Consider the following 20809-nt stretch of genomic DNA (forward strand, 5'->3'; position numbering starts at 1 on the left):
TTCTCAAATAGAGTCTAAGCCTCTTTCCATAGCCATAAGAGAGACTAGAGGGAATGAATGCTAGGAACTTAGAGGAGAGCCTGTAGGAAACTGGCTACCAGCCACATAGATGATGGGAGGCACAAGTCAAGGTTCACGTGGCAGGTCATTCATTTACAGAATCCACATTTAAAGACCAGACCTAAAGCATTCTCTAAAAAATTAATCATTATCTAAACAATATTAGAAGATCATTTTTTAAAAGGGCAGAAAAACAACATCAAATGCAAACCATGATTAGTTCTGACAAAATACCTTCTGATAATACTTTGCACTGCTAGTTGGTATGTATACCTTTCACAAACATAAATCATTTCCTTGCTCTTTTTTTAAATCCCATTTCAATTCTTCCACTTGAAGTGGCAGCAATGTTTCAATAAAGTTTCACAAATATTCTAAGCATTTAAACTGTTACCCCTTAATGGATATAAAGTAAATAAGGTTTGGGTTTAGTAAGTGAAGATGCCAACAAGTAATTGTAGTCTGAAAAGAGAAGGAGATAGTGAAGAGACAGGCATGGAAAAGGGCTGAAGATGAGGCTGAAAAGACAGTAAATAGTACCTAGAGAAGCTGGACCTACTTATACATGCAGCAGAGTTACAATGATTTCCAGTGGAGACCTCTAAAACAGATTTGTTTTCAAAGGTAGGCTAAAAGGGGTAAAATTAAGTGTCAGAGAGGTCAAGAGGAAGGTTTTCCAGTGGGGGAGGTTGGAATACTGTTCAGGTCAAACATTTATTAAATATCAACACTGTGCCAGATCAGACAGACAAAAGCAAGCCCAACAAGGACTTGGTTTTCCATCTGGAGCTCAGACTTAGAGGTGCAAGATACCAATAAGTAATCAGTAGTGATGGTGAGGGCTGGAAATAGAATCAGAATAGTGGTTACAGAAATGAACAGAAGGGCAGATTCCACTGACATCCCAGGAACAGAGAAGTAGGACTTGGTAAGTGATCAAATTCAGGGCCTGTGGGCAAGACAGGACTCAAAAGATGCTGCCCAGGTTTCTAGCTTAGACTTGAGGCTATTTACCAGATTATAAAACACAAGAGCAAGGAGTTCACTTGCTACCCTCCCCCACTTCTTCTACATACACTATAATGTCATAGATTCAGACACTATCATCATCATCTACTATATATTCATTTGGAGAAAACAATTAAAGTGATTGCCAGAATCTTACAATACAGGTAAACATTGTCAGAAGAAATCACCCTAGTCACAAAATCATCCTAAAAGTGTCAATTGCTAAACTACATAGATCATGATCTAATGGATTTCTTATTAAAAACCAGTTTAGAATAAACAGCCTATATAGCAGTCAAGTGTTTGAGATGTTGAATTTCTTTGCTACCTGGTGTGTGTGTGTGTGTGTGTGTGTGTGTGTGTGGTGTGAGTACCTGTACACCTGTACACCTGAATGGGAAGGCCAGAGGAAGTCATGAGGGATCTTCCTTTTTCATACTGTACCTTATTTGCCTCAGATTCTCACTGAACCTGAAATTCACTGTTTTTGCTAGACCGGCTGGCCAAAGAGCATCTGGGACCCACCTACCTGTTTTCACCCCACAAAGCTAGGGTTCCAGGCACAAGGGGCCACATTTGGCTCCTATGTGGGTACTAGGGACGGGAACTCAGGTTCTCACGCTTGTATAGCAAGTGCTCTTAATCACTAAGCCATCTACCCAAACCCTAATTTTTGTTTTTAATTTTAGGAAACAATATGACAAACTAGTTTCTGTTCAAATGAATGGCAAGCAGGGATGTTCAAGTCTTGGCCTGACCCTGTCATTTAATTTCCTCTCCACATGAGCCTCAGCAGACATCCATAGCTCTCAGCTCAGACCCAGGCCCTTAGCAACAGCATCCGGGGTTTGTCTCAGCACCCAATGGGGTAACTTGCACGCTGGAGAACTAGCAAGGATAGGTGCACACTTGGTGCCATTTCTTTCTTATCTGTGTTGCCAATGAAGTTGCCTTTTTGGTATTTCTCAAAAAGTAAGACAGTTTTGTTGAGAGCCAACCAGTGCAGGGACTGGGGGAGGAATGGACCGGACCAAAAGAAGGGCACAGTAGTGTCGGCAAGGGAGCTGTGTACACCAGCACTCCACTTAGTGACTCCCTCCAGCAGAGATTTTAGAGAACTGCAAAGATTTCCATTAAATGACTCCTCAGGCCCTTCTGTCTCGGGATATTAAACACACAGATTGACATTTTAATTAGAACTAGAGGGAAACCTCTGAAAAGACGCAGTGTACCAGAAATTAAAAAGGTGTGTGATTTTACAGAGAAAGACGTGCTTGATAACTTAAGTGCCCACCTAAGAAGAAATACACTCCTGATGCAATTATTCCCATCTAAAATATGTGTCCCATTTTGCAGGGTTTAAAAAGAATTCTGATAAAGTCATGAAATGATACATTATTAAAGGGGAATTTTAAATGACATACAAACCAACCATTAAGCTCTCCCAGTCACTGCTACAAATCAATGATAATATTGGGCAGTTCTGAAACAGGGAAAGGGACACTTCTGTTACAAACACTGCTTAAATACTTTTGCTGAAATAAGTTGGAGCCTAAAATTAAGCTTTCATTGGTCACCTAATTCAGTCCTACCATATTTCAACACTGGTCCTGGATTAGTAATTTCCTCATAGTTGATCAAGTATTGGATAAAGGACACTTACATATTACTGGGGAATATGAATGATGATTTTTTTAAAGACAGAAAACTAATATCTATGTAAAATTTACATAGGAGACTGGCTGAAGTATGGAATATCTGTTCTATGGAATATGTGTGTAGTCACCAAAAAAAAAAAAAAAAACAACAAATGTTCTGATATGGAATATCTTTGATAAACAACAAGAAGAAAGTTGTAGATCTTTGAGTTTACTAGAATTATCCTTTTTATTAAAAAATGAACTATACCACATATTGTTGATTGTTTTTTATTCTTTGCTCTTTTTGGGGGCCAGCCACCCAGCTCCCAAATTAATCACACATAGTCTTATTATTACTTATGAATGCCCATCCTTAGCTTGGCTCGTATCTAGCCAGCTTTTCTTAAGTTATCCCATCTACCTTTTGCCTCTGGGCTTCTATCTTTCTCAATCCTGTATACCTTTCTTTACTTCTTACTCAGTGGCTTACTGTGTAGCTGGGTGTCTGGCCCCTTTCATCCTCCTCTTCTTTTCTTGCTCCTTGATCTCCTCCCTCTCCCAGATTTCTTCTCCCATTTATTCTCTCAGCCTGCCAGCCCTTCCTATTTTTTCTCGGCCTAGCTATTGACCATTCAGCTCTTTATTAGACCAATCAGGTGATTTAGACAGGCAAAGTATCATAGCTTCACAGAGTTAAACAAATGCAACATAAAAGAATGCAACACATCTTTGCATCATTAAAAAAATGTTCCACAGCATAAACAAATTAACATATCTTAAAATAATATCCCACAACAATGTATATTATAAAGGAATATGTTAGTAAAAATATGCACCAAAGTTATAAGAGCATCTGTGTAGTGGAGGGGTTTTACTATTTTTTTAAATCTAAATGATGCCTCTGAATGAACTGTTGGAAATATTTTTAATGAATGGTAAGGTAACTCATAACTTTTAAATATTTTATGTTTTGGAAGTATTTGCAAATTTTTAAAATAAATTAATCCGTGAGAAAAAGTTATCAATGCTTCCAACTTTATATCTTAAAATGGTAGCCCTCTGGAACTTTGATAATTTGGAAAAAACGTAAGTCTGTTATGTAAGAATGCGGTATACAGCTAACCCAATGATAGGTTGCTTATACGATGGGAATTTCACTCCCGGGAAGTGGGAAAAAATTGCACTTCATTTCTCTGCTCTGAGATTAAAAAACAAAACAAAACAAAACAAAAACCAACCAATCTTCATACTAAATCTCAATTTAGCTGTGAAGGTGAAAGGAAAAAGCACCAACAAGGACCAACAACCAAAACCACCCCCCAAATCATATCCATTAAGGAAAGAGAACTTGGTGTGCTAAATTATACACTTAAGCAAAAGGGGGTCCGGTGGGAAGTGGAACAAGACCAAAAGAAAAAGGCGGTCTATGTGTGGCTTTCAAAATTTGATTTTTGATCTCTACAGTGGAACTGAAGATAACATCAAAGTCAGGTAGATACAAAGTAGCTGTGATGACTTTCAAAACCTCCTTTTAAATATTCAGTGAAAGCCAGAGTGCATGTAATTCTCTTTTCTCTTTCTCTGAGAATTTAGAACTTAAGATCTCCCAGGCTCCACATTCAACTCTGGGGAGTCTCTATCCTTTGGAGGGCCAAAGGATACCTGAGATGCACACACCCTTTCCCTTCGGAGAGTACACCAACCAGCAACCCGCAAGTAAGTATTGGAGAGCTGTGACCAGTCTCCAACTTGGAAACCTGTCCCAAACTAAATAAAACACCTTTCCAAAGCCAAACACAGCAAACCGAGCAGGACGAATGGTATTGGCTAGGAAACAGCTGGTAATCCCAGCACTACAATCACACACGTGCGACCCAGACCAGACTCACACCCACTCGGTGGCAAGTGCAAAGCACGGAATTCCAACCCGGAAGACAGCGAAAGGAGCTTTCCCAGTGGCCGGGAAGGCAGGTCTTCCCATTTCTCCTCCAGACCAAGACACTCTCAGCCAGGCAACCGTCCGCCCCACCCATCTCTTAGGGTCCCTCCCGAGGCTCTCTTCCCGGCACCAAGGTGGTCTCAGAGTTGACCGGCTCTTAAGGTCCGAGCGGGGGCCAGAGGCACCCCGAGCACCGGGAAAATGTAGACAGATCACCCGCACCCAAGGGACAGCGCACTCACCTTCATGATCCACGTACCCGACTCCACCGCGGACCCCTGCAGCGTCCTCCCGCTGGTCCTCACAGAGCCCCTGGGCCTCTGTAGCAGCCATTACTTGGCCCAGCAGAAAGGGGCGGGCCGTGGGCGGAGTGGAGAGAGGATCCACCAATAGAAACGCGTGTGCGGTCGCATGCCGACCCACTGGGTGATTTCCTACACGCCTATGCCGGGCCGTCACCTTCTGGACCAATAAAATGCGGCGAGCCTAACTGGTTGCCCCGCCCCTAACTGCTGAAGCCTCGCCCCCTTCCGGCGCCCGGAGACCAAGAACTACAACTCCCGGCATGCTGCGTGGGCGGTGGGGAGGCAGCGCTGGATGAGCCGCTGACGGGCGGGGGTGCGCCCGCGAGTGCCCCGGCGTGTTCGCTTAGTTCAGTGAATCAGAACAATGACTGCGCCGCCGGGTCCCCGCGAGCGCGTCGCAGGGCTGTGAGCAGCCGCGGCCGGCAAAGCGGCGGGCGGCGCAGCCTCGGCCGTGTAGTGTCAGTGCCCGCTCGGGAGCCCCGGGCGCTGCCCCTGCCCAGAGCCGCAGCCCGCGCGATCCGCCGCGCTCCAGCGCCGCAGCTGCTCTTCGGGAGCCGTGCATTGTTGTGAGCCACTGGAGGGGCGCGGGGATTGCATAGCCCGGAGCCCCTCAGCGCCCTTTATAGCCATGTGGATACCTACGGAGCACGAGAAATACGGCGTGGGTGAGTGCTCGCGGGCGAACTTTTACCACGCTCCTGTCCTTGTCCCCACGCAGCTTGCCCCGCTCCAGGCTGCAAATGCCAGGTCTTGGCATAGCGCAGCGGGTCCCGGGCTTGGCAGCCGCCGTGGGGCGCGCGCTGGGGTCTCGCTCCCCACCGCGCACTCAGCACGCCTCGAACCCGGTCCCGGAACGTTGGGACAGCAGCCCCGGGCTCCGCTGGCGGAGTTTGGAGCGGCCGCGGGGCGTGTTGCGTGTCAAGTTGGACGGGGAGGCCAACAGGGTTTCTCTCGGTCCAACCCATGCTGGCCCACAACGGCAGAGAGGCAGCAGTGGGCTGCAAGGATTTCCTGGGGTGCTGAGGGAGACCACGATCCCGCAGCGAGAACACTCCCAAACAGTAGGGAGGCGCGAAGTCCCTGCGGCTGGGGTCGGCTTTCCCAGAGTGCGGAATGTTGCACCGGCAGCCCCTGTGACAGAGGGAGCCGGGAGGCAGCCTCCTTCCTCCCTGGCCTCCCTGGTGTCTGGTGTGTGTGTTGCCGGCGGGGGTTGGTAAATTTCAACATCTGTGCTGCTGCGCTCTTTGGTCCTGGGAAGGGAACCGAGATTTCGGCAGCGTTTTTACTTCTGGACACCTTCTCCACCAGGGAATGAGCGCAGTGGGCGTCGTGGAGGCCGACTGGAAAGTGATGAGGGAGAGGAGGGTCAGAAAGCCTGGCTCTTGGATGCTGGGAGGCAGCTTTTAGGAGAGGACTACCCTGGCACTGATTTGGGAGAAGAAGGAACCGGATAGCGTTCACTGTTATTTGCAAAGGTGAACAACAAAGGACATTAATGTTGACTGATGAATACAGGAGGCTCCCTTCCTTCCCTCCTCCCTTTTCGGGAGGATTACAGTTCCCGTTTTTTGTTGTTTGATTTCAGCTGGGTCCCCCCTCGACAGTCACTCCTTTTAGGGTTGAGGCTATTAAGAAGCGAGGCTCACTGAGAAGCCTGAAGCGGCCGAATGCAATTATAACCTCCCAGAAGGGCTAATAGAAAAAAGCACTATAGATTTTACTGACAATCTTCATTTCCTTTAATGCCCCGTCCTGCCGATTGGCATTCTTGTTTTTATTGTGGACGGACCTAGTGATTTAGATGATACAGAGATGTGTTTATGTTCTGAATTCATTCTCCTGTAATTTAAAAAATCTGGAAAACCTTCCAAGGGAGTCCTAATCACAAGAGATTCCCCACCCCCACCCCCCACTTCGCTTAGGGATGGGACTCATCTACTGAAGGGACTCTATGATTAAACAAAGTCATATTTTACATGAGCTTCGGTTCTGTGCTGTGACTGGTTATCAAGACAATAGTTTGTCGTGTACCCATCTTTGAGAAGGGTTTCCAGCTTCTGGCTGTAAGGTGAGCCCTTGCCAAAGGGCTCTCTTAGAGAGGTGTAGATAGTGGTTGTTTTCTCTCCTTTCCCTCCTCCTTTTGGGGGATCAGATAACCCTTGCAAGGGAGAAAGCATTTCCTCGTCTAAGCTAATGAGGAACCAGAGGGCATTGCCTCCCAAAGGGTCCTGACACCAGGTTCAGGCATCTCAGACCCATCCAGGCAACACTGTCCCGCTTGGAGTCGATCCCAGAGGTTGTTTTCTTGCAAGTGTTAAATTATACAGATTATGGATGACATTTATTTTTCTAGATTTCCTTATGTGCCAGGTCACAGCTGGGGTGCTAATATTGATTAGTTTTTCTCTCGCCTTTCTTTACAAGCTGTGGGCAGAGGCTTAAGAACCACTCTGGGATTTCCTGGAATGGCAACCGGATATGATCAGTCAAGTGTTTGGGGCTTTCTGCAGACACACAGACTAGGGAAGCAGAGTAGAGGAGGAAGTAAGAGAGTGTGCATGTTTGGGAAAGGGAGGTGGTAAGAAGGTGAGAGGTGAGACCACAGAGGGAGTTTCTGCCCCAAATTATTGCTGAGGTGCTCATTTATGCAATGTCGTATACTCAAGACTGTTATTCATCTTTTATTATTAAGTTTTGAGCATTTGGCTTGTGGAATGCTTAGCTGTTTTTTGAGAACCCATCTGTTAGGCGGGTGTGTGTTGAAAATTTTGCTAGGATACTTACATGTGGACTTCTATTTCTCACCATGGTGAACAGTATTGGGAGCTGCTTAGATTGCAAAGTCCTTAAACATTTTAAAAATCTGAGTTACAGTTCTCTATTATTAAGGGGAATGTATATTATATTTGCCTAATAGCAGGTAAGTAAGTCAATTTCCTTATTCCTATACCCAAAGTTTCAGTGTATAGTGTGTATTTTTGCAGTGGTGCTTCTTAAGTATGGTCATGTATATAAATGTCTGTATAACTTATGATTATATACACAGTAATATAATGGATAAAATACTTACATTTTGTACTTGTAAGATGTGTCAGGGTAGACATTCAATTTGGGCACATAGGAATTATTTTAATATTGAATTGATGAGTAAGCATAACACAATCTACACTTATTCTCTGATTCTCTGAAAGTCTACTAGTAAGGATTTAGTCCTCAGGGATAAAGAACCTTGCCTTAAAAAAAAATCTATTAGTAATTGAGCTTGGTGATATAGACCTGCTTATAACCTTAGCTACTTAGAAGACTCAGGAAGCAGATACTCAAGTTTAGGGCCTGCCAGCGCTACAGAGCAAACTATAGGCTAGCATGATCAAGTTAGCAAGACCTAGTATAAATATATACACACGTGCATACTTGCATTCATGAATGACTGGAAATAAGCTGCATTGAAGCACTTCCCTAGCAAGCATGAGCCTAAAGATTCAGTCCCCAATATTGCCAGGAGAAAAAAGGTCAGGGTTGAGGATGAGGCTCAATGGTCCAGCGTGAGAGCTAGGGTATGATGATAGGCACATTTGTCTTAGGTAAAACTAATGAGCTCCTGCTCTCATCAACACACTGCTATCCACTGTGTTACTGGAGGCACATGGTCTAACCCTTTTGATCCTGGACTCTGGGGTAAATGCTACCCAAGGTCTTTACCAGTACTACTTCTGCAGAGTTCTTCCAACCAAACGTGTCTTTTGTTACAAAACATCATCAAGGGGTAGCAAGTGCTTACTAGAGAGATGCTTTTGTTGTGACGTATCCCACGTGGTTTGAAACTAAAATCAGAAGTTAGCGAATGCCTCGTGGAAGGCTGCCAGAATCCAGGTGATTGCTGCTCACTTTCTCAATCTGTTTGATTCTGTTTCTCTGGGACGAGTTCCATGGGCAGTGACTCAAGTACTCTTGATCACCCACTTATAAATGCCCTCCGGACCTCTCTGCGTCTCCTGCATGTCGTCCTCTGTTCTGGTGCTTCATACTATGGTGCACACTGCCTGGAAGGAGAGCTAAAGCCACTGATGATGCTTACTTGTTCACTGTTGGTGCACAGCAGTCTCGGAGGAGTCCATTGATCTTCTGAGCCCCAGGCTCCTCCCTCTCAACTTAGGTAGCTGTTTTACCTTTGTGAGCCTGGTTAAGTTAGCCAGAGAATATGGGCTACCAAACCAAACAAAAACAAAAATAAAAAAGAAAGAAAAAGGAAAAAAAAATAGCCCCAGTGAGCCTTACAAAAAACAAAACCCCAAGCAAGCTGCTCAGAAGGTCCTGAATGTCATTTTAAAAATAAAGTATTACAGTCCTGATTTCACCTAGCCTCATAAATATTCTTGTTCCATGTTTCTCTGGAAGTGCTTTTAGAACACATTGGAGTGGGAATCATGTTCCTTAATCATGTTCAAATTCAGAGGAAGAGGCGCCTTCTCTTTCTTGTTTAGGGTCTTGGACCTCCTTCCCTTCGGAAGGGCTCCCTGATGGTAGCTTGTGTGAGAGTTGGCAGGGTGTGTACCTTTCCTCTTGGCTTTTGTCAGTTTCATGGCCGTTTCCTAAATTGTTTCCTATTTGTGCTGCTGTATTGTAGACAGATACCACGTCTAGCTAAGTAGTTTGGGATTGTTGGGCGCTTCGAGCCTGGTGCAGGCGCTGTACTGTAAGTGGGAAGGAAAGAATAACTAGAAGGGCTGTGCCAGCGACGGAGCTGATGCTCTTGATCTAGCCTCCTGCGGCAATAGCCGGTAAAAAATGGTTCCCTGCTTTTGGTCATTGTCCTATGTGATGATTCTTTCATAAGGTCCCCATGGTAACAGAGATGCTGTCCTTCCCTTCCAGTCTTGATTCACTTTAAAAGCTATTCTAGTAGCACCATAAAGATTACAAAATTTCAAGAAACACAGACTTTTCTTGTTTTGAGCTGTATTCATTACCATAACACTTTCAGAATTGTCGTTGACAATGTATGTCCAAGTTTTTCCCATGCTGACTTTATGTTGTGAGCACATATACCAAAAAAACATTTAACTGAAGAAAAAAAAAAAAAAGCTAGTAGAATAGCCTACTAATACAACATTTCATATTTGAAAAAAATGTGAAAATGTTTTATGTGAGCCTTCCCTTTGGAGCAGAGCAATAATTTACACTTCAGAGATGAGGAAATAATATCATTTATTCTAGCTGAAAATCTTTTAATCTTGTACTATCATCCTAATAGGAATAATGAATTCCTGCCCTGTTGTATACTAAGCTCCCCCTAGAACCACTCCACACACACAAGGAAAGCCACATTTGCTCACATTCCATGTTATCTAGTCTTTTTCATTAAAGCTGGTCATTAAATTGACTCCATGACTTATTAATGGCTCCAGACCTATAGTTCCTACTGCAATGCCGCATGTATGAGACTGATTGCATTAGAACTAAGACCTTTCTGTCAAGTTCTTTACATGTTGGCATGGAGTTTTTATATTTTGTTCTTTTTCCATTTTCCTGTGTGTGCATGTATGTGTTTGCACGTTTTCTCTGTGTGGGCACACTTAACATGCTCAACTGGAAGTCCAAAATTGATATCGGGAATATTCCCCTTCTCCCATCTCCAACTCCTCCCAAATCCTCCTAACTAACTCCTCTTGAATTAATGACCTCTTCTTCTCTAGTGTGTGTGTCTGTCTGTGTGTGTGTGTGTGTGTGTGTGTGTGTGTGTGTGTAAAACTGACTGAGCCCAATTAGTGTTGCCCTTACTTGCCATTGTGTTTAGGATTGAGCCTTAGGATTGGAGTCACATCCCTAAAAACAAACAAACCATCACACAACCTAGGACAGCTGGTTCTTACTCTCTCAGCAGCCATTGACTGCAGCTCTTCATTTAAGGTCGTGGCCTTGTGAAATTTCCTCCACACATTGACATGTGGACTGGCATGATCTTTGCAGATCTTTTGTAGGCAGCCTTATTGCTAAGAGCTCATAGAAGCAATATCCCATGATAGTCTAGAAGACATTATCACACTGCAGTTGTCCCCGTCCTCTGGCTATTACAAGCTTTCCAAGCCCTCTTCCTTGATATTCCTTACGCATTAGGTATAGGGATTGTGTTATAGACATTCCATTTTAGACTGAGGACCCTATAGTCACTTACACTGTCCATTTTGACCTGTTGTGAATCTCCCTAATAGTTTCCAGCTGCTTCGAAAGAAGTTTCTTTGGTGAGACGTGAGAGCTGTACTTATCTATGGATGTAGGGACCCATGTTTAGAATGCAGTTGGGAACAATATTACTTTAGTAATATGGCAGTAATAGGTTCTCCTATAGGGCCTATGGTCTCTAGCCACAGGTTTTGGCCAGGTTTACAGTGTCAGGCCTGAGTTCCCTCCAGTCAACAGGCGTTAGGTCCAATTAGATAACTCTTAGTTGCCCCAGAAATACAGATGCCACCATTGTACCCCTGAGGATGTCTTTCCAGTACTGTCCTTGTGGTTCTCAGCGTTTACAGCTCTCTTTGCAGCTGGTATAGCACCCTTCCAACACCATGAGAACCAGCTGTCAGGAGGCTTCCAGGTCAGGCTAGCTTGATTTTTCCAAGTCCTGTGGCTGAAGTATGTGGTGTCTTTAGCAACAGGTTCTTGTTTTCATGCTATGGTAGGCAACCAAGATCCACGGGAATAACCTATATTATTTTGAGTATCCTTTGTGTGCCTTTCTGCCCAGGTCTTTCTTACTGCAGTTGATCTCAAAGTGTGGGACTCTTCACATCATTTTTTAGCACTACTTTACCTCCCTGCATAGAATATACTTAGAGCACACATCTGCTGAGGCACACTGCCAGTGTGTGTGCTGGTTAGTTTATAAGTTGACACAAACAGGAGTCACCTGTGACTAGGGTACCTCAACTGAGAAAACACCTCTACTGAGTGACCTATGAGTTCCTATAGGAGCTGGGAGCTCATTATCTATCTATCTATCTATCTATCTATCTATCTATCTATCTATCTATCTATCTATCTATCTATCATCTATCTTCTCTTATGAAGAGCAGCATAAAAGTGAGTAAAGAATTACTACCATAATGGGCAAGTCATAAGTACCTGGACCAGTTACCAATTCACAGCTTGGCAAGGTGTGGATGGAACAGTGTGGGGACACAACTCTTTAAGCGCAGGAAGGGCATTCAGTATATGGAAGAAGAAGATCAAAACTTTGAGGCCAGGAACTCATAGGGAGACTTTGTCTTAAAAAAAAAAAAATTAGATCAAGAAGCGAATTAACCAGCCAACCCCCCCCCCCAAAAAAAAATGGAGATGAAATCTGAGAGCTAGTTAGGAAATAAAAGCAATAGTGCTTCATAGTTGAACATGAGGAGTTGGAGAAAAGCTTAGGATGTTGTCCTAGTGAGCTGGGGATATTATAGCAAAAATACCAAAGACAGGTGGTTTAACAATAGAAAGTTATTTCCCACTTGGCTGGAGACTGGAAGTCCAAGAACAAGATCCTAGCTAACTCGGTTTTTGCTTGCCGGTGGCCACTTGTGGTGGTCCTCATAGAGCTGGCCAAAGCAAGCTCTCTCTTTCCTCTTTTTGCAAGAGTAACAGTGCCACTGTGAAGGCTCAACCCATTGACCTCATTGTCACTCCAAGTCTTCATCTTCACATGCTATCGCCTTCAGGATTAGCACCTCTGTATGTTAACTTGAGGATTACAAGCCCACAGCCCATAGACGTCCTGCTTTCTCCTTGGATACCCTGATGAGTCAGTGTCTCCTGGTCAGTAAATGAGACTTTTTTGCCTAGGTGGAACAAGCTTGTAGTGTCAATGTAAGGGTTCTGTTTGGCCACTCTGAGTTTGAGATACCTGCAAAACACCCCCTCTTCTGGCCTTGCTAGCACCAGGCACACATATGGTGCATAGACATACATGCAGGCAAAACTAAAATAATAATAATAATAATAATAATAATAATAATAATAATAATTTAAAATATGTACAACTTGCGCTTGCAAACTACATCATTGTGAAACTCAGAGAAAAACAGAGAAGCAAAGCAGTTGGTGTGATTTTGCTTCCACTTCCTAAGCAGGGTGGTTTCAAAGACTCACGTGACTGGGAGAGCTACAGGAGGACCCAGTCTGCTTCCCAGTCCCCAGTTTTGAGGTGGAATAAACATATTCAACTCAGAGGTGTCCTTTTCTGTCTGTGGCATCCATGGTTCTTCTCTTTCCACCCCATTTTTTGACCTCTGAGATATGACCTCTTCCAGAAAGAACTGGGATAGGAAGGTGAATGGGGGTGGGGGTAGATGAGGACTGGGATAGGAAGGGGTGTGTGTGTGTGTGTGTGTGTGTGTGTGTGTGTGTGTGTGTTTGTGTGTGTGTGTTTAGGGGGAGATGAAAGCAGTCTGCAGAGGATGCTACTTGGTCTTTGAAAAGTGAACTGTGGTCTTCATGAGGAAAGTGATTAGATGGGTTCCCTTAAAACGCTACAGTAACAAGCTTACTTTTGTCCTTTTTTGGTATCTGTTGGTGATGGAGAAAAAAGCAGCAGAGTAGAAGGTGAACTGCTCCCAAACCGTGGTGCCACTACATGGTGACTTCTCAGTGGGAACTTTGGAGCTCTGCACATCAGCCAGCCTTTGAGCAAATACCTGAACGTAGGATGCACCATGCCTTTATTTTTAGTACTGCCCTTAGTTAGCACTTGTGAAGAGGTTTAGGACTCAGGTTACATTAGCTAGTTGATTGTGTTTGCATCCTTAAGCTTGAAGAAGGAAAACCACTAAGTCTGGAACCAGGTATCTGACACAAAGTAGTGAATGAAAACGTGGCTTTTTTTCAGCTGGTGAGGGAGAGAGGAGAGCATGACATTCACACGGAGCTTTTGAAGACTTCCGATGTATGTGCATTTGTTCCTTTTGAGCGTTCCGTCTCCTGTGAATATGCAAAGAGGAATAGTGGCAGGGAGGGAGGGTGGTTGGCAAGAACCCTTCAGGATATGAAATTTGAACACTTACCCGTGTGAGTTTGACAATCATATCTCCCAACGTTGTGAAACATTTTTGTAAACCAAGTAGTTTATTGTTCATTTTTACTTGATTACAACTGGACATTGACCTAAAAATATCTACTGGAAACCTGGCAGAGAGAGAGCGATTGGTTCCATGTCTTTATTTCTTTCTAATGAAAGATTGTTGCCTGTCACTGGCAACAAAAAGCAGACAGGTTTGGGAGCATGTGCATGCATGTATGGGCAGGCAACTAAAAATAGCCTGGACCAAACAGTACCCTCCACCTGGGGAGGAGGTGGCTGTCTGTTCTTCATTTTCCTGAGACAGCCAGAATTAGTGGAGAGGTTTGTGAGCCTCCTTGGCTTAGGGATCAGCCAGGCTCTTGAAGAAATAGAGAAACTTAAAACCTGAAAAAACAGTTCTGTCAAGATGTGGAAGAGATGGCCAAAGTTTCCTGCAGAGATCTGTGGGAAAAACATTAAGAATAATACGAGGGAAACTTCTACAAAATTGTACATTTAGTACTTCTATCAGTGGTGTGTAGAAAGTGATTCAGAACGCTAAATATGTATGTTTTGACCTTAGGTAAGCAGGGAAATTGTGTGTGTATGTGTGTGTATATCTTCTCTCATATATATATTATATATATATTATATATATCATAAATTTCAAGAGAGGAAATATTTAAGAAAAAAATTGGAATGCTAGTATTGTTGTAACCAACAGCTACAAATGACATAGCTTTAAGGGAACTCCCTTCTTTTTAATAACTTCCAAAATTAACATGAATTTCTTTTGTAATGAAAAAACAATCATACAAACCCTTTAGTGAACGAAGCACTGTTTCGTGGACAGGATTTCTGTTCAGGATTAGAGGTTAGAAGGTGGCTTTCCTGGCTGTGCCAGGTTAATACTTGGTAGGATGTTGCTGCCCTGTTCATGTCCCAGTAGCTACAGTGAAGCTTTGCTTCCAGATGGCCTTGGGGCATAAGACTTTGAGGAGAAAAAGAAAAAGAAAGACATAGCTCATTTTTGAAAAATGGCTTCAAATGAATTTACCTGAACTAAAAATGCTACCCTTTGCTTGGAGTGTTTGCTCAGAAGTCTGATGTTGGTGGCCCCACTCCTTAGGCATCGCTCTGTAACTGTCCTGTGAGACTGTGGGCCCTGGATAATTTATGCAAGAGAAGCCTTTCAGCATAGAGTCAACAACTTGGAGAGGTTTCACTTAGCATTTATAGGGAATAATTGCTTATGCATGAGTATTGTGGACTCAATGTGTTCCCTCCAAATTCATGTGTTGAAGTCTGACTCCCAATGAGAAAGGAAGTAATCTAGATTAAATGAAGTCCTAAGCATAGGGCTCGAGCCTCAAGAGAGCTCTCTGGGTCTTTGTATACTCAGGAAAAATCACTAGAGCACACAGGGAGGAGGTGGCACTGTGCAAGCCAGAAAGCATGCTCTCACCAGGAGCTATCTTTGCTGGGTCTTGCCTGAGACATTGTTCCTCTAGAACAGGAAACATGAGGACCACCATGCCTGTGCTTTTTTGTTACGGCAGCTCAAGATAAGACAGAAAATTAGATGATTTTAGGCATCACAGGACGGGGACAAAGAAAGCAGAAGCAGCATTCCTGGCCTTGGTGTAATCTACGCAGACCTTTTCAGGGTCTGAAACCCAATTCCCCTGACTCTACCCCAGGAACCGACTTACTGGAGTCAGGCTCTTTGAAGATGCTTGACCCCTGATAACTCTGCTCTTAGATTATGTGACTAATGTTAGTTAGCTTTATGTTTAATTGCAATTTTGCAGAGTTGGTTACAGTCTTGAATTATATCACTTCAAGTCCCACTCAAAGCACAACAGAAGACAGTCTTCCAATGTTTCACTTTTCATGCTGCATAATAAAAAACAGGACAACAGGTTTAACCATCTAGGTTGGCATTAAGGCTGGTAGACAAAGTTTCACAATGAAGAACTTGGGTTGGGGCATCATGTCAGGTGCACCGTGTGTTGGAAAAACCTGGCTGTAGAATGCAGGACCCTGAAGAGAGCAATCTTTGGGAGGTTTTTTTTTCTTCCCATTTTGCTATTCTTAAGTGTGAGTTCCTGAGTGGAGTTAATATAACCTTCTGTAGGTTGAACTGTTGCATTTTTTTTTTTTTTACTCTGAGTGACAAGTATGAAGGTGAACTTTATGACACATTAGTAAAGAAAAACTTGGATTATTATCGATGTCATATACCTACTGTCAATAACTCAAGTTCTGCTTGATGGTTCTCCTCAGAGGTATAGCACTGGATCCCTGGGCAAGTGAAGGCCCTAGGATAGTTTAATTTATGTAACATCTCCTCAAAGTGGCTGTTACCTGCATTTATATTTCAGTATTCACTTACTATAGCAGTATTACAGGAACACAGAGAAGTCGGCATAAAGATTAAGGCAAGTCCTTCAAACTTTAAAATGAAAAATCAAGACTTGGGATGGTGATGCTATTCACATTTTTTTCCTGAGGAAACAGCCCTGTGGAGGGAGTGTCTCATATCCTGAAGCACTTTGAACTTGTGCAAGAGAATGGGAGTCCTCCTTTGAAAATACTCCTGTAGGCATGACTCACCAGCTGTAATTGTCCAGTGTAAACACCTGAGTGGATGGTGCTTTAAATAGCTGGAAATCTTGTTCCTCTTCCTTCAGGGTGACTTCCAAACCCCCCACCCCATTCCTGTCACCTGACCTATCTTTGACAATGGTTTGTCCTTTTTTTTTTTTTTTTTTTTTTTTTGTGGTTTCTAACTCCCGGCAGAGGAAAAAGAAAAAAAACAGGATTTAGTATTGGTTCTCCTTCAAGAGATTTTTGCGCTGCAAATAAAACCTCTAGTACTCTAGTGTATGTTTAAATTACAGAAAACTAGGTAATAGGCAGGCAGAGAAAAAGAACTTTTTTTTTTTTTTTTTTTTTTTGGTTTTTCGAGACAGGGATTCTCTGTGTAGCTTTGCGCCTTTCCTGGAACTCACTTGGTAGCCCGTGCTGGCCTAGAACTCACAGAGATCCACCTGGCTCTGCCTCCAGAGTGCTGGGAATTAAAGGTGTGCGCCACCACCGCCTGGCAAAAATGAACTTAAGATGAAAATTTAAAGCAGCTAGGCCTGTTGTTCAGTACCATGCATGCATTCGAGCCCTGCAGCAAGCAATTGCTCAAGGGGATGCAGCTGGGGAGGGCTGAGATTTAGAAAAGCAGATGAGCCCAAAATGGGACCCCTCTCATGCTCACAAGACCTGGGGCTAGAATCTGGAGACACAGCCCTAACTAGGTCTTTGAGGTTCTGTGCACCATGGTGAAGAAGTTGTCAACCATACTTCCCTTTTTACGTGCGACACTGGCAATGGTAATGGCATTCTGGGAAATCAGTCTCCACCTTGTCTTTTGCTCTCTCGTTAGACTTGGATGGTCTAGGTCATCCGTTCTCCGCAGTGCTGTGTGCACAGTGGTGCTGGAGGGGCCTCTAGCCGGGTCAGCAAATGAAGGTAGGCGCAGTGGGGTGAGAGGTTTAGGGATAAATAAGAACCAGGCATCAAACAGTGCCTAGTGACCTGAGGAAATCAAAGCATGTTTGAAAAGATCAGGGTGGCCCCTGGCGTAAGGACCAAGCCTTCAGTGATTCAGGGTAACTATAAAGAGCAGAGGAAGGAGGGAAGGAGGGTCACGTGACTGGATGAGCCTCAGAGTCCCTGAGCTCTGAGGCTTGTGCTTCTGTGTTGGCCGTCCTCGCTCACCTCAGACCTGGGGCCTCTCACTCTGCTCTGTGCCCACCCAAGGAGCCTCATCCTGTGTGGCCAAGGAACTGATATGCCAGAGAGACACCCCTTTTAGCTAAATTACTGCTGTAGCCTCCTAATTTGTCTCCTTCCTACACTTATGTCTGTCTAGTACCTGCTCTTCAAGTAAGCCACCTGACCCTTTTAAAAAGCAGATTTGTTGAAGTGAGTCTTTGTGGTGGGGGCGTTAGTGTTTCCTTCCCAGTGAAGACTGAGTCCCATGGCATCTTTCATGGGTATGGAGCACTTCCTAAATTAGAAGTGTCCAGTTGAGCACTTCTTCCTCCTGTCCGCTGTCCGTCCTAGGCTCCTCAGAGGTACAGCCCTGCCAAAGGACTCCAGATCTCTGCGTTTACTGGAATTCTGCTTGGTCATCTCTCTTCAGAGTCTTTACCTGGCAAATGGAACTGTGAAGTCTCTTTGAGACATTTCCTGTACTGACTTCTCCCCCTCTGCTCCACATCTGTGTCCTGCAGCTGCTTCTGCCAGGCCCTTGTTTTTCTGTCTTTGAACAGTTTACTTTTGCTGTAGTCTAGTGAAGGCCTGAGGCTGGAGCTGGTGGGCTGTTGTTTGGCTCTGATCTCCTAGGGGAGCCCAGAGCTAAGGCATGACGTGTGTACTGCATGTTGATTGGATTAACGAGTTGATTCTTTGGATGTAGAGGGAGAAAGCTTTAAGCTCAGTGTGTGCTGGATATTTGTTGTGACTCTTTCCCAGCCTGCCAAGAGTGTACAAACCCCGCTTTGAGCAGATTAGGACTGACTGCCCAGGGCAGTGATGCTCCCACACCCCAAAGTGTTGGTGGATCCTGAGGAAGACAGGTGCTGGTCAGAGAGGTGGCATAAAATCCAACACATGAGTCTCTTCCTCATGTGTCTGTGTAAAATTTCCACATGGAAGAAAATCCACATTGAGATTAAAGACAAAGCTACCAGGGCCAATTCACACAGAAACATGTTGTTAACCACGGAGCTTCAGAGACAGGACCGGACTATGATTTCATTTACTTCTATTCTGAGCATAATCTGTGTTGTGTAAGTTGTCATTTTTTGGTTAATTAATAAAAGTATAAAAAGATTTGATTTGAGTCTGTATATACAGGCCTAAGTTTTTAGTAGAATATTTACAAGTCAAGGCTTGGCTAAAGTCCTTTGACAGCTGGGCTCCATTTAAATGCTCTAAGATGCTCCCTCACATCTGGTTGTCACATGCTCTAGCCATCATGTAACTGCAACTCACACAATCTCCTGCAGATCCTAAATCTCTGGCATTCTTCATGCTTCCTGCAAATTGAGAGTATTTTCCTAAGCTTTCGCTCAAGAGTATCTCAGGATTACTGTCTTTATTAAGACAGGAACAGAAAACGCTTATCAAATATGATGATATTGGCTAGTCATCATGAGAAGAGTATTTTCATTCTACTGAATGACCAAACCCAAAGACAGAAATACATGGCGTGCTAAAACAAACAAACAGAATAAACAAGAACAACAACAAAACCACCACACTTATTTATAGCTTCTGCCTTTTAAATTTTCTCATTCGGGTAGCTGTATTCGGTGGAACGTTGATTTATTCCCATCTGGTCTGTCACACAATATGAATGCCATCGCAGGCTGAAGTTGAGGACCGACTGGGCAGCAGGGACACCTTTCAGGTGTGTGAAGTAGTGTGACTCTGCTTGCACGAATGCTGTCACTGTGGTTGGTGAATGTCAAGTCGGTGTGAAAGTGTGACTTTTCTAGGAGCAAATGATGTTTTGTGGGCTTTGTGTTTTAAGATTCTATACAAGAGTTTATTCAAACAACAGCAAATAGTTTCCTGTAGAAATCAAAGTTTGAAGACGACCACTGACTTTGTCAGAGTACTTTGAAACAACAATTGAGCATTACAGACAAAAAATCTTAAATTCTGACCTGGTAAGCTTTGAAATAACCCTGTTTCTCCTGAAGTGACCTGAAGAGGTAGTAGAGAAATCTTTTGGTTTGGGGTTGTGCGTTGTCGTGGAAGTTATGTATTTCCTTGAACAGATAGCATGTGGCGTAATTGGCATCATGAAGTACTAAAACTCTATATAGTTCTCTCATTCTATACAGTTTCTATTTGCAGAGGTTAATGGGAGTTTATCCTATGAAAGGAAGAGTCTGGGGTTCTAATTTTGGTTCTTTCGTGAAAGCAGTGTGAACTCAAGCAAAGCATTTATTTTTGTAGGGCCTCAGCCAGAAAATGAGAGAGTTGCATGAGGTGATTTCTATGTTCCCCTCAGATGCTAGGGGCAGGCTGACAAGATGTCAGTGGAATGTCTGGCATAGTCTGTATGCAAGGGTTTTGTGTTCAGGGATGGGGGGCACAATGGATGAGCTGTGTATCACTTGGTGTGTGCCAGTCTCTCTACCTGAGAATTGCTACATTTGCCATGATCGTGCTGCCTTGACCTCTGAGGAAATCTTAGAGAGTTTGGACCAGTGACTTTTAGGATTCGATACGTACTATATAGACTCCATTTCTCCCTATCAGTTCTTCCTCTCTCCTACTTAGACATTGCCAGTGTAGTCAATTTACTCAAGTGATATTATAGCCTTAGATTCTGTTTTTGAGGCACGTTTTAAAAAGATATTGGTTAATGGGGTCAGTTTGAAAATAATTTAGTTTCTTTTTTTCTGAAAGGTTTTCTTATTATTGGAGAAGAGCCCAGGAATGAAATATATTAGTTAACTGTCAAGAAACAAAGAATCACGGTAGATCTCATTCCACTCCAAATTATAGCACTCACCAGCCACATTGTGCAAGGTTGGTCAGATTTCACTGACTGGGTGCACTTACTCCTCTAATTGGAAAAAATTAGGACTATTAATCATTGTGACACAAAGCAAAATGTCATCATGGCATGACATTCTTATTTTCCACCTGAGAAATGCTAGCTTCCAAGAGTAAAATCATTCTCTGTTGTTGCCTGTCCCTCGCCATTTCCTTCCTGGCTATGGTTCTCCGGAGTAGATCAGAC

General features: G+C 43.7%; 2 protein-coding genes across 3 annotated transcripts in view; one reads left to right on the forward strand and one right to left on the reverse strand.

Moving 5' to 3' along the window:
- The window catches only part of Znf277 (zinc finger protein 277), a 128991-nt gene extending 123988 nt beyond the window's left edge, over window positions 1-5003 (reverse strand). For both annotated transcript variants that reach the window (XM_059279477.1, XM_059279476.1), the window contains exon 1: window positions 4890-5003. In XM_059279477.1, coding sequence (XP_059135460.1) covers window positions 4890-4980 — 91 coding nt within the window. In that variant the 5' untranslated portion in view covers window positions 4981-5003. The remainder of the gene's footprint in view (window positions 1-4889) is intronic.
- A 539-nt stretch (window positions 5004-5542) lies between these two features.
- Window positions 5543-20809, forward strand: part of Dock4 (dedicator of cytokinesis 4) — a 413592-nt gene continuing 398325 nt past the window's right edge. The window contains exon 1 of the mRNA XM_059279518.1: window positions 5543-5617. Within this exon, the coding sequence (XP_059135501.1) occupies window positions 5581-5617 (37 nt within the window). The 5' untranslated portion in view covers window positions 5543-5580. The remainder of the gene's footprint in view (window positions 5618-20809) is intronic.

Source organism: Peromyscus eremicus, chromosome 14 (genome assembly GCF_949786415.1).
Source record: "Peromyscus eremicus chromosome 14, PerEre_H2_v1, whole genome shotgun sequence".
Taxonomy (NCBI): domain Eukaryota; kingdom Metazoa; phylum Chordata; class Mammalia; order Rodentia; family Cricetidae; genus Peromyscus; species Peromyscus eremicus.